This window comes from Triturus cristatus, chromosome 8 (assembly GCF_964204655.1).
Source record: "Triturus cristatus chromosome 8, aTriCri1.1, whole genome shotgun sequence".
Classification (NCBI taxonomy): domain Eukaryota; kingdom Metazoa; phylum Chordata; class Amphibia; order Caudata; family Salamandridae; genus Triturus; species Triturus cristatus.
In genome coordinates, this window is record NC_140591.1 from 334655569 (window position 1) to 334668761 (window position 13193).

General features: G+C 43.6%; 1 protein-coding gene across 2 annotated transcripts in view; it reads right to left on the minus strand.

The window, feature by feature from the left end:
* Positions 1-13193, minus strand: part of FLT1 (fms related receptor tyrosine kinase 1) — a 389921-nt gene that overhangs the window by 46093 nt on the left and 330635 nt on the right. For both annotated transcript variants that reach the window (XM_085621641.1, XM_085621640.1), the window contains 2 exons: positions 6926-7025; positions 2488-2593 (listed from right to left, as the gene is read on the minus strand). In XM_085621641.1, coding sequence (XP_085477767.1) covers positions 2488-2593; positions 6926-7025 — 206 coding nt within the window. The remainder of the gene's footprint in view (positions 1-2487; positions 2594-6925; positions 7026-13193) is intronic.

Below are 13193 nucleotides of genomic sequence, written 5' to 3' on the forward strand. Positions count from 1 at the left end.
GCAGATGTAACAAATCCATTCACAGGTGAGGTCGCCTATTTCACAAGCTCCAAGGAGGCGCCACATAAAGGCTCCCAGAGCAGGGGTGTAGCTACAAACACAATTAAGAAAGGGTGCTCCACAAAATGTACCTTGTCTATAGCAGCAAAATGTCTTGAGACAGCACTGAATGTAGCTGTCTCTCCTAACTTTATGCAAAAGTATAGGTAAATGGTAAAGAAAAGAAGTTAAAAAAATGCAATTAACGTTATCTGCATGGAACAAATCAATTATATTTCTGTCTAAAGTTGCCCCATACATCTCACAGATTCCACTGAGGTACCTTAACAGGAATAAATTAAATGTGCCTCATTGTGAGTAGCGAGAATTGAACTCAGTAAAGATGCCCTGGGGAAATATTGATACAGCCTGGTGTTGTATTATCGTGGTGTGGTTCGACCTACCATTTATGAGGGTTCCTGCTATGAATGACGGATAACCTGCAGTATCCAAATTAGCACCCCAATAATTGCCAATTTCCCTTCTTTTCCCAAATTTTCTCCTAAGAAATGTTGTCACCTTTCCCTGGCGAATTTGGCACAGGGAAAGATGTTAGAGGTTCATTAAACACTGATTGGGCCTAAACCCCAAATTTTCCCTGGAACTCAGGACGTTCAGGAGACTGGGCACTGATCTATATGCATAACATTTTATGTCTTGTCTAAGACGGTGCAGACTCTGTCTGTTGCAAGCCATTATATATTTTGGTTTTTTTTAGACATATTTTATTGATTTTATAGAGGATTAACAGAGGTAGAACAAGCCTTATATTGTTTCTCTATGATCATGCAACACATGCACAGTTTCAACATGTGAATATAAATTCCTTTTGAGGTTTTTGTTATCCGTATACATACCATATCTATGAATATGTTACTTCATGTTCATAACAGATAATGTTCAATACTATGGGCCAGTTTCGGTTGTTATTACCCATTCTCAACCTTCATAAATCAACCAATATATATGACAATATGAAATCAAACACTCGCGGATAAATATGTCCTTCATTTTGCATCTAACTAACTAAATTTTCCCCCCTACAAGCCATTATATCTTATAGTGGGCTTAGAGCCTGCCTACCTCTTACCTTTGGTTGGTTTCACTGTCCCTTTCATTTGCTTGCTTCATATTGTGTGGGCTTTCCTTCCTCTTCTTGTGTTTGTCCCTCCCCTGAAGCATAAATGCCTCACTATGTCCTTCTACTGCTTGCTTCTTTCAGGCACTTCTTTTTTTGTTTTGTTTAAACATTCTATGAGACTGTATGTGTTTTCCAGCCTTCTCCCTCGTGTTTCTCTCCCCCTTTCTGCTGTGTAAGGTGGTTCTCTCTCTCTCACCTGTGTGCTTCTCCTCCTCTCACCTGCATTGCATTCTAGCTGTGTGCTTTCTCCCTGCCAGTTCCACATTGCTGTCTTTTTCCTAGTACATTCAACTCGGACCAGCTGTCTTTGCCAATGATTGTTAATATTTATCTCTGCTCCCTTCTGAAATTCACTGGTTCCTATAAATGCTTCTACAACTCATATCCTGACAACATACAAACCTTCCTACAGATTTCCACCCAAGCCAAATTAAGCAGACCTTGAAACCAGCACAACTGCATATCTGAATTAATGTTCCTCAACATCAAAGGTGACACCAACCTTCTACTCTACCATTAGCAGCTCAGCCTAAGTTAATGGGTCTTTTACACCCAGCATCAATGTTAAAATGCTAGTCGTCACTCTTGACACTAAAACAACCAATTACACTCAGGTCAAATCTGTTGTTAGCAAACTTCACCATTATGTTCGCCTAATTTGTCATATCATTTCCTCCATCCCTACAGAGGTGTGATAGGAGAAGTGTGAACACCATCCATTTCTGGCTTAACTAGTCAAGCTCACAGTACAAACGCTTGCCAAAAGATCAAATTATCTTCCTCCTGGTTATCTATAATGTTTAAATCAGCCATCTCCCAGAGCAGGATGTATCTCTACTCTCGCTCTCTCAAGACCGAAATACCTTCAATGCCCTCTGGCTAAAGTGCAAATGAATCCAAAGAACAGGCCCCAAATACCAAAGAATAAATACTGCATTGTAGATGCTTCACATGCACACCAAACAACACCTGCTTCAGATGCCTCGACCAAAGTGCAACTCACAAGAGTAGATGCTTCACAATAGGAGGACCTTTGGACAGAAATGCTATAAGTATCTACAGTGGCAGCAATATCAGTCGCTTAGCATCTACGTAAAATGTCAAATACTTGCCTTGTGAGACTCAGGTGCAAGCATCCCTCAAACCAGGAAGTGCTTTGAAGTTATTTTTTATAGCTCTTCCATTAATGTTTCTTTCTATCCCACTTCAACAGTGTGCAAGGCACTATTTCTTGTTCCCCATTGTGCATGCTCCCTCAACCAGTAGGTTTGCGAAGGTGAAATCTTACCCCAAGAAGTCACACATACCTGCCGGACGCTGGCTTGTAGAAGGTCGCCAAGACGTTCAACAAGGTCCACGAATCTGGGCCTTTCTGTTGGATCACTGTTCCAGCAGTCTAACATTGTCTGATATCTGAAGTAACAAAAGAAAGTGTTATCAGGCCTCTCTAGGAAAGTGTCCTACCAGTCAAGATAATGTGTCTGTACAGCATAGGTGCTCTATCTCATTAAGATTCTAGAAGTGTGTGCGACAAGCACGCCTTCAAAGGTTTATCATGGTGTTGTGGAAAAACAATAGGCTCAATGACACAGGTGATTTTGCTGGCTTTAATTCATGCCCAGAATAAAGGAGGCATTTTCAGATAAACTGAATCTTCTTTGGTACCTCTCTGCAGCTCTTCATTCCAAAAGGAATGTATGCCAGCAAGAATCCTCTCAAGCACAGAGCTACATTCTAATCCTTCTTTCTGTTGGCTTAGATGTCAGGTTGAGCCCCTCAGGGAGTACCAGAGCAGTTTGCAGAGAGCAGAAGCATCTCAACAGTGAGGAGATGTCCACACAACAGAATGAGTGAGTTTAGTTAACCTTAGATTAGAGAAATCAGGGTGTGATGGGAAGAGGGTGGGGCTGTAATGCGGAGAATTGGCCCTGATTTACAAATGCTTAAGGAGGGTGCTTGTTTGACGCAGGCAGTGGAAACAGCTCCATTGATCAACTTTTCAATGAATAATTAATTTTTGCACTGAAAGTTGATGTGAGTGGATCACTAAACGGCTTTGAGGCGCATAGCATGAACCCCTGATAATTTACAAAAAGTGGATATAACTGGGCAGGATCTGCACAAAAACGCTTTAGCAACCATGCAAAACCAGATCAACTAAAGTCACTCAAAGTGAAATGCCATGACTTTGAGCCAATACTAATGTCGAATTAAAACAAGCACAAACCTGGAAACTGAGGGACATATTTACTAGGAAGTGGTGGAATATGGCGTTTGCCACCTTGGCTTAACGCTGCGCTCTGCCACGTCCAAAACACAGGGCTGCACCGTATTTACAAGGATACGGTGTAGCTCTGCGTTTCCCCCTGTGATGTTCCTGTGGTGATAGGGGCTTGCAAATATGCCCCTGAGTTTTTTTCGTGAAATACAAGCAATTTCTGTGAATGCCACGTTACCCGATTAACCCCTAGCCTTTCCTCTCTGTGAAGAGGTCACACTCAAGGGTGCTCTTCGTGGATGAACATCATGCAAGACACTTCTTGACTGCCTTTACACAATAACATATGGTAAATCTAGTTTGGTGTGAAGCAAAAACAGTATGTTTAGTGCACGGGTAGCTGCTGATATCATAGGTGTGCAATGCTTTGTAAATGTGCTGCAAGAATTTTTCCTGTTCATGCAACACATCACTGCAGATTTTCACTAAGTGCTACCTTGTGCTTATCTTGCTAAATCTTGAACTTTACTTCCACATTGCACATTAGTGCAATTTGAGGCAAAGGTCACACAACTGTTTGGTGACGTTTTGAAGCCAGAATTAGAGCTCAGAGTTTCATGAACCAAGGTAGGCCAACTGGCCACTGGACCACACAACATGGCCATTCAAAGAAAGTATACAGAATTGCACTAGATTTCCTCACGAGCCAATGCAGGTGCCCAATTATAATCCTTGCTTTGTAGCATCTTCTTCCTACAAAATAAATGGCCAAGCATAATTCTCAATTATTTAATTGACTAAATACAAAATACGGAGCAAAATGAATGATCTTATTTTGATTTTGCACAACCTGCAAAGAAATCAGAATTTTCTGTCAGGGGAGGCTTGATAATGAGATCCAAACTTCTGAAACCTTAGAAGAGTGTGGAGACTAAAGTCCATATTTATCAAGGTTTTGTGTCGCAAGTGTGACGCAAAATCTAAATTAAATTTACCAAGCCATCTTACGTGGCTTTATAAATCTAGAGTAATTCAAACAAGGACAGATCCCTGCCTTGCATTGCTCAGACCCCCCAGGATATTGTGGCATAGATTCGCAAATTTAGCGGCACAGAAATTGAAATTTAGCGGCATTAGTGCGGCACTTTATTTTACTCTAAATCATTCCCTTTCAGTCTTAAATCAAAGAAAACTGTTTTAGCAGAGCATTCCACTTCCAAATAGGCATGTTTAAAGTATCTGAGAGTATTCGTTTGCTATGCTAAGTCCCCTTGTCCTGTAATAGCTGGCAGCAACATTTTTCTCATGTTGCTGACAGCCAATGGTTTGCTGTAATTCAATTCTCTCCCGGCTGCTCATGCACCTAAAACTGCGCAGTAAACAAGTTGCACACGTGATTATACTGACTGATCCCTCCCTCGCCCCCACCTTCCTCCTACCACCAGCCCCTTCTCAATGGGAAAATGTCCTAAACTGCACTGCTGAGCTGGAACAAGATCAGCAGCATCAAAATATATTGCCTAAAAACTACTTTTGTGCTGTTGCAACCCTGAGGCTCTCCCTGCCATCTTTAGTACAGAACAGCTACCAACTAGGATCAAGCTTTGAAGAACTTGCCTTCCAACCAACATTGTTCCCTACATTTCGCACTATTTTTTCCGAAGCGTTGAATCAAACAAAAGACCGTGCTGCATTACATTCTACTGAAGAAGGGCAACCTAGTGATGTATGATTCATAAAATGTCAAAGTGCACATGGAGGACTTACTTAAACATTACTGTTCCAACCAAACTGTAAAATATGGCAGTCATGCCAGCGCTAATACCTTGCACCCCTGGTGCACAAATGGTGCTGCCCCCTTGAGTAAACACCTGTCTTAATCTGCTGAGTACATGGTTTGCTCAAACCTCAGTGCAGCTCAAATGTGAAGGCTACTATTGAATTTCAGAATACAGAGCAAATTACTACTGAGGGTTTCCCAGCTGGCCTGATGCAACCTTTTACATTAGATGATATTGACAAATGAAGAATTATCATAGAAATGTGACAACCTTTTCCCTGCATTCCTTCAATTTCGCTGGCACTTTTGTAAAAATCGTGGCATTTTTACAAAAGTGCCTATTTCGTGGCAAACCGCGACATCGCAAACTCCTAGAGGGTCTGATTACTCTGCTGCACGGCGGCGTGCCATGGGCAGAGCGTGGGTTTTCCCCTGCATCCACCCATGCATTCTGACACATCTAAAAATTCACTCACAAAAGTATGTGCTAGCATGCTTCATTTATTTTCTTTCCACAGGACAACATGCCCCTTTACTTCTACTTTCGATCTGCCCTTCTCTAAGAGCCTTAGGGGCATATTTACAAGGTGGTACTGCCACTGTGAACATCACTTTTTCCGACGCTCTGTTGGCATTAAGTCCTTCTCTTTATTTACAAGGCGGCGTAAAGCAACTTAGCGTGGCTTAACGCCGCCTTGTAAATAATGCCCCTTTTCACACAGCACTTAGCGTGAAAGGGTGTGTAACGGAGTTTGCAGTGGTTGTCCCGCCGCAACACCCATTTGCTTTTTGACGCTGCCCAATATTTACAAGGTTGGGGCAGCACCAAAAATATTGTGAGGGAATACCTGGTCTTAAGCATGTGATAGGAGGAGAAAAGTTTCATTTCTCCTTGTATTTTGCTCTTCTCATGTTCTGCAGCACATATAGAAACAGCAAATCGCCTGTAAAGATTGATTATGTGCAGGAAGGTGTCCCTTCCTGCACATAAACAGTCACCCCTGCAGCGTAGGCACCCTTGTAACATGGCGCAAGGTAGGCAGCTTCTTTAGCGCCGGTGCTAGGGGGAACGCAGGGGTGCGCCACATTCTGGTAAATACGGTGCATCCCTGGGTTCTGAAACTGACAGAGCGCAGTGTTACCAATTTTGGCGTAACACCGCGCTCTGCCAGTTTCTAGTAAATATATCCCTAAATGTTAACTTAGGGACGTTTCATTAGGTTAAGTTTGTTAGTGAATATCTAGTAAAAATCCCAGAGCAACCTTCTAACCATTATTAACGTCTCTATTGTTGACATTGAAAACAGGTGACTATATTTCACAAGCGCAGAGCTCCACACTGGCTTTAGGAAACGTTTGATGGCTTATCTTAGAAGTTCTGAAGCAATTTTTGCATAATTGGAAGTCAGGTCCCGGACAATAGGTGCCCGGCCCGATGCGGTTTTTCATGGTGTGCAAAGCAGCGATACAACCCCTCCTCTAACGGGACGTGTTTTATGGAGCAGCTTTGAGGACACACAGGCGTCTGGTTCCTGCCATTGAACTTCTGTTTGTGTTGTTCCCGGGAGGCTGTGCTCGCACCCCCCTCCTGGTCAAGCCTTTGAAGACCGCACTCGAGGCTGTTTAGACTGAGAATGCTGGCCTCCACCCCAGGAAAAGGCAGTGCCCTGGGCTCGTGTCCATGTTCATCACAACAACCTGCACAGTGGCACGAGACGGCGCAGCCGCAAGGCGGGAGGAAACCTACATTTCTGGTGTTGCGTAGCTCGGCGCGCGCATCCGTATTCCTTCCTTTAATCTGTTGCAGAACTCTTCGTCGATCTGAACTCCGGGGTAGGGCGAGGCACCTGCAGAACGTGTGAGATTTAATGAGAACTGTGAGAAAGATGGTCTCGTTTGGACACAACATGCAAAGAATGAAGAAATGCAGTGAGGTAAAGCACGTCCTCTGAGTGACTCTGAAAAACAGCTTATTGTTTCCTTCTTTTCATAAAGCTAAAAGAAAGGGTTTTCCTCTGTAGGAAGGAACATAACTTTTTTTTTGAGAAATATTTAGAGAAATTGCTTTTCTTTAATACCATAACTCCTTATAAAGTCAATCTGAATCGATGTACAGAGTTTGAACATATATTAACTTTTTTGCTCAGGGTGTATACATTGAAGCCCACTTTAGGAGAGACCTGTAATTCCTGATTTCTTGAGGTCTGTGGAGTTACCGCAGACCTCTTGTGTTTCCCTCTTAGAAGTTGGCTTATGCGTAGACCGGGAGAGAGAATGGGTGTGAGCGGTAACACGTTAGAGCAACAGTGAAAAAAACCCAATGGGAAACAAGTCGTCTGTGAACGCCAGTAGCATACCGACTTTGGAGCTGGGAAACCAGGTTCGAGACTCGGAGTTGACTCAATATCATGCGATTCTGAGCAAGTCACTTAGGGCCTAATTGCAAGTTTGACGGTGCGGCATTGGGCTGTCCCACCCCGCTGCTGCACCGCCAAACCCGTGGTAAGGTAGCCCGCCAGATTACGAGTGTTTCTCATGTCTGGCAGGGATTTTTTCTGACGTTCCTACAGCAGTGCCTAAAAAAATGGGCACCACAATGGGAACTCCCCAAAAATGTCCTGCGCAGCATGGACTTTAAAATACATGCTGCGCAGGAACTGGGGTGCATGCAGAAAGGGGGGCACATGTTGTGCCCCCCTGCATGCAACACATGGCCCTGAAGCACAAGAGGGCCCTGTAGGGCCCTTTGTTGGATCTATGCCACGGTTTTCATGGAGTAGAAACCGCCATGAAAACCATGGCGGAGAGGGAACTCGTAATATGCATGGTGGGACCGCAAAGGTCCCGCCTAGCATATTGCGGCCTCAAGATGGCCACAACACCACCAGGGAACGGTGGTTCCCTGGCAGCTGTGGCAGGACAATGGCAGTCTGACAACCCTGCCGCACTCCGGGAGAGGATGTCGTCCGTCGGCTGGGGAGAGGCTGTGGTCCGTCGGCTAAACTGCCGACTTTGGTGCTGGAAACCAGAGTTCGATCCTCGAGGTCACGTCCACATCCTGTGATTCTGGGCAAATCACTTAATCTCCCCGTGCCTGAATGTGTAATGTAAATATGGTGCTCATGTAAAGCGATCCAATACCTTCGGGTCGAGTTCGCGCTATATAAATATGCAACAAAAAAACAAAAAAAAAACCCTAATTGTATTAGGGCGGGCGAAAGACCGCCACAGCCGCACCACCGCGAGTCTGGCAGTCCGTAGACCGCCAGACTCGCAATTGAGCCCTTAGCCTCCCCATGCCTACCAAAAAAAAAGAATGTCCTTGTGTAACGTAACTGATGCTCATGTAAAGCACTCCAATACCTTTGGGTCGAGTTTGCGCTATATAAAACTGCAAAAAAATAAAATATTGCCTTCCAGGTGAAGCTCTTTTAACTGGATATGGTAATTGTTGTTATTCACAGTAGGGATGAACCAGAATCAGATGCAAAGAAATGTATTTATCAATGTAAAATGATCACTGCTATAACTAGAGGAACTAGCACAATGTGAGAGTGGGCTGCCCTGCTCAGTGCTACATGTCGTGCTTCCTGAAAGAATGGACAGCTGGAAGATTGTTTGCAGCCGCCTGTTTATTGGCTGGCCAGCCTACAACTGGGACAAATGACTGCAGCACCTTAAGGAGATGTTCTTTACGTACTCCCTGAGTACTTCAGTACTTTGAATAGCAATTCAGAACCGCACCAGGTCCGCATGATTACTTATGGGTTTTGGGGAACAATCAAGGGGTTTATTCCCCTTTCGGACTCCTATGGTAATTATATGAAAACTGTGCTTGCATAACAGATTTAAAACACACTTTTCATGCTATTTGCAATCTGAAATTGTTTTTTGCCTTATGTAATTTCTTCCAGGTAATGCCTGGATGCATGAGGAATTTGATTGGTCTGGGCCTCGTCAGATTCCGCCGTGATGCCGCCTCTGGGAGTCGGGGTCCCACAGGGCTCTATTTTGAGCCCGACCCTATTTAACATCTTCATGACCCCGTTGGCGGCATTGGTGGAGTCGTATGGGGCCCGGATCGTATCCTATGCCGACGACACCCAGCTCCTCTTCTCATGTATGAGAGGTGGAGACTTTAATGGGGAGAGCATTCGGGATTGCCTTGGGGCTGTTTTTCAATGGTTCCAACGGAACAGCCTCAAGTGCAATTCCGACAAATCAGAAGTTCTCTTCTTTGGGTGCGACACAGAACCAGACTGGCAGGCCTGGTGGCCGATTAATATGTTTCCCCCGTCTTGCTCCTCCCAAGTAGCCAGGAACTTGGGGGTCAAGATGGATAAGGGGTTAACATTGAAATCCCAGATCCTGGGGGTGTCGGGCATCTGCTTCGGCATCGTTAGGATGCTGCGGAGATTCCTTCCCCTGCTGTCGGAGGAGCATAGGAAGCTGACAGTGCAGGCTTTGATCGGGTCCAGGTTGGATTATTCGAACATTCTTTACCTGGGGCTGCCGGAGTATTTGCTGCAGCGGCTCCAAGTGGTGCAGAACGCTGCTGCGAGAGCTATCTTCGGATTAAATAGACGGGCCAGTGTATCGGGCCTGTTGAAAATTTTGCATTGGCTCCCGATCCGGAAACGGATTGTTTTTAAGGCTTTGACTCTGGCCTACAAAGCTCTCCACGCGGTGGGAGCAAAGTACCTTCAAAAGAGACTGGTCTTCTATCATCCGACCCGGTCTTTGAGGTCGGAATCCCTGTTTTTGGCGGTTGTTCCGCGTGTGAAGAGAGCTCGTCTGGGAGGCCGCTCTTTTGGACTACTGGCGCCACAGTTGTGGAACTCTCTTCCACTCACTCTGCGGGGAGCTACCAGCCTACTAGCGTTTAGGAAAGGCCTTAAAACCTGGCTGTTCACCCAGTAGCCTGTCTTTTTCTTGCATGTATTTGTCTGGCATTCGGTCTTTTTTTCTTCTTCTAACGTTGTTATGTTATTATGTTGCAGCACTCCTTCTCCTAAAGCGCCGGGACACTCTTTTTGAGTAGCCGTGCGCTATACAAAAGAATAAATAACATAACATAACATAACATTGGCTAAAGCAGGGCAGTAACGGGAATATGGTAGAATCTGTTGCAAAGACCATTACTCAATGCTATTTGCCATTACCGATGGGAGAGTACTCAATCGAGTCTATCTGCTGGTCAGTTTTTGAACCTGATTTTACATTCATACGCGTCAACAAGCCTTTATAAGTAAATTCATCCAGATGGACCTACACAGGCCCTCTGACCTGCGTCCTTACTCCTTAAAAGGCAAGTATATGGTCCTTAGTCAGATTTTAATATGTAGGATTTGTTTGTAGGCCCCTAACAAAAGTCTGATTTACATGACAGTGGTAGTGGTAATTTTGCTGAGCACTACAGCCAAAGTTACAAAAAGTTTACACTGGTGTGAAGTCATGTAACGTGTCTTAAAGCGACACAAAGTATTGCAAGGGTATTTACTTTCCAATGCAAAGTTTATTTTTCTCAGAGTATTCATGCTTTGTGCTTCTTTATGCTACTACGTATATAGGGGGAATTACGTGGGGATACCTGGGAGGATCCGCACAAGCACTTATAACTTTTGATGCAAAGCTTGGTCTACAAGGTAGCCAGCCCAGGATTTGAATAAAAAATGCCTCATTGAAGCAAGTGTTAACAAGGAGAAATATTTTAATTTTGCAAAACATCTCACACATTGCATGTGTGCTGCACTGCAAATCACACATGCGTGTGGAATGTTTCATATTTGGCCGAGGCATAGGATTTTGTACTGGAAGGGTATGCTTCCATTGATAACGATGGCAACAGATTGAATGTGCCTAAATTGCCAGGAACTGCTTTTAGACAAGTGAACATTTAAAAAGACCCTGGCGCAGAAGTAAGACTTTGTCATAACTAAGAATGCTGAATCTTATTGAAAGGTTTTTCAGCAGAAGTCAGTCACACATAGAGCTGTCTCTCAGTTATCAAGGGCTGGTTGTCCTCATTCTGTTTCAAAGAAAAATGCAAAACCATTTATTTACTATCAATTTCAGCAACTCAATCTCATTCTGGCTTTCTGCCACTGCTTACCATCCTACCTCTCTATAGTCCAATTTCTTGAGATTTGCTTTTGGTCAGGAGCTGTTCCTTTATTCCCATATTGATTAGTGATCTCTGCCAATAATCACTTTCAATAAAAACTTTTTATTTCCTGCTTCAACTTTGACACCTTCCTGCACATAAACAATAATTCATAGCAATTTGCTTTTTTCTATGTGTGCTGCACAACGCAGCACACATGCGAACAGCAAAAAAGAGGAGAAATAAAGTACTTCGCCTCGTTTTGCCATGTTAAGATCAGGTTTTCCCTAGTCTTAAATTTTGGCGCTGCCTCCTATTTATGCCACCCTTTAAAGAGGGGACAGCGTAAAATTCAATGGGTGTTGCGGCGGAACGCCCACCACAACACCCATTGCACGCCCCTTTACGCTTAGTGTAGCATGAAAGGGGGCCATAGTAACAAGTGGCTCAACGCCGCCTTGTAAATAAGGGGAAGGGTTTATCGCCACAGGAACATCACTAAAAGTGATGTTGCTGTGGTGATAGGGGCTTCTAAATATGCCCCTTCATTTTTTTAAAAATCTTTCTATGTGTAAGAAAGTTGGCCTTGATATGAGGTTCATGCGTAACCCAACCAAAAATCAGTGGACACGCTGCATAGTGTATAGAAACCTCAAAGACAATTAATCAGGCCATCTCTGTCCGTGCTCCTAGCTTTTGGAATAGTCTTCCAAAGCCTCTGTTTCCTGCTTCTTCCCTACTCTACCTACTTTTAACAAAAGTAACTGTGAGTTAAAACATTTGCCCACGGAGCAACTACTTATCATTTGGTTACCATGGACGTGATATCCCTTTATACGAGCATTCGTAATGAGATTGGTCTAACAGCTATTGAGTCCTTCCTACAAGAACGGAATATTCAATTCACTGATCATAACATAATGCTACTTGAGATGATACGGATCTGCTTAACGGAAAATATCTTCAAGTTTGGTGATGATATCTACCGCCAAGTTAAGGGGACGGCTATGGGCCTTTCTTTTAGCCCAAGCTATGCCTGTTTGACAATGGGGTGGTGGGAACGTGTAATAGCCTGGGACTCCAACAATGACAGACATGTGAACAAAATAGTCAAATGGTTACGATACATCGATGGTTTGATTATCATTTGGGATGGAACGAAACAGGAGTTTGCAGAATATTTCGCCATCCTCAACAATACGGAAACTGATCTCAAATTGACATATAAATGAGTGATAAAAGAATAGTCTTTCTGGACACAGAGGTCTACATTAGCCAAAATGAAGTCCATTCCACATTACACCTAAAAGATTCTGCCACCAATGCCGTTCTTCATGCCGAAAGCTGTCATCAAAGGAGTCTAATTAACAACATACCGTATGGTGAATTTTTAAAGGCAAGAAGGATATGTTCACCAGAACCAGAATAGCAAAAAAACAGCAGACTGATATCTGAAAGATTCAGAAGAAGAAATTACAAATTGGTCTCAGCATGTCAACAAAAGACAGCGAGTTTGGCACGTTCAGAACTGATTGTCAAAAAACAGCTTCCCCTGAACACCGATATGAATGACTTCTCAGGAAATAAGGTTGATTACCACATATTCCACAGAAAACAAACAGATCACAAATATACTACGAAAAAATTGGAATATCCTTACTTTGGACCCCACAGTTTCCCAAATTGTGGGAGATAATCCCAGTGTGACATTCCGTAGAGCTACAAACTTGAAGGATTTATTGGTACATAGCCACTTCAGAAACAAAACCAAACAGACAACGTGGCTACAAAGCACTGGATTTTACAAATGCACCAACTGCAAAGTTTGTACCATAGCTAAAAACACAAAGGAAATAGAAATGGCCAACAAAAAAATGTGGAAAATCAAACAACGCATAACCTGTAAAAGTCA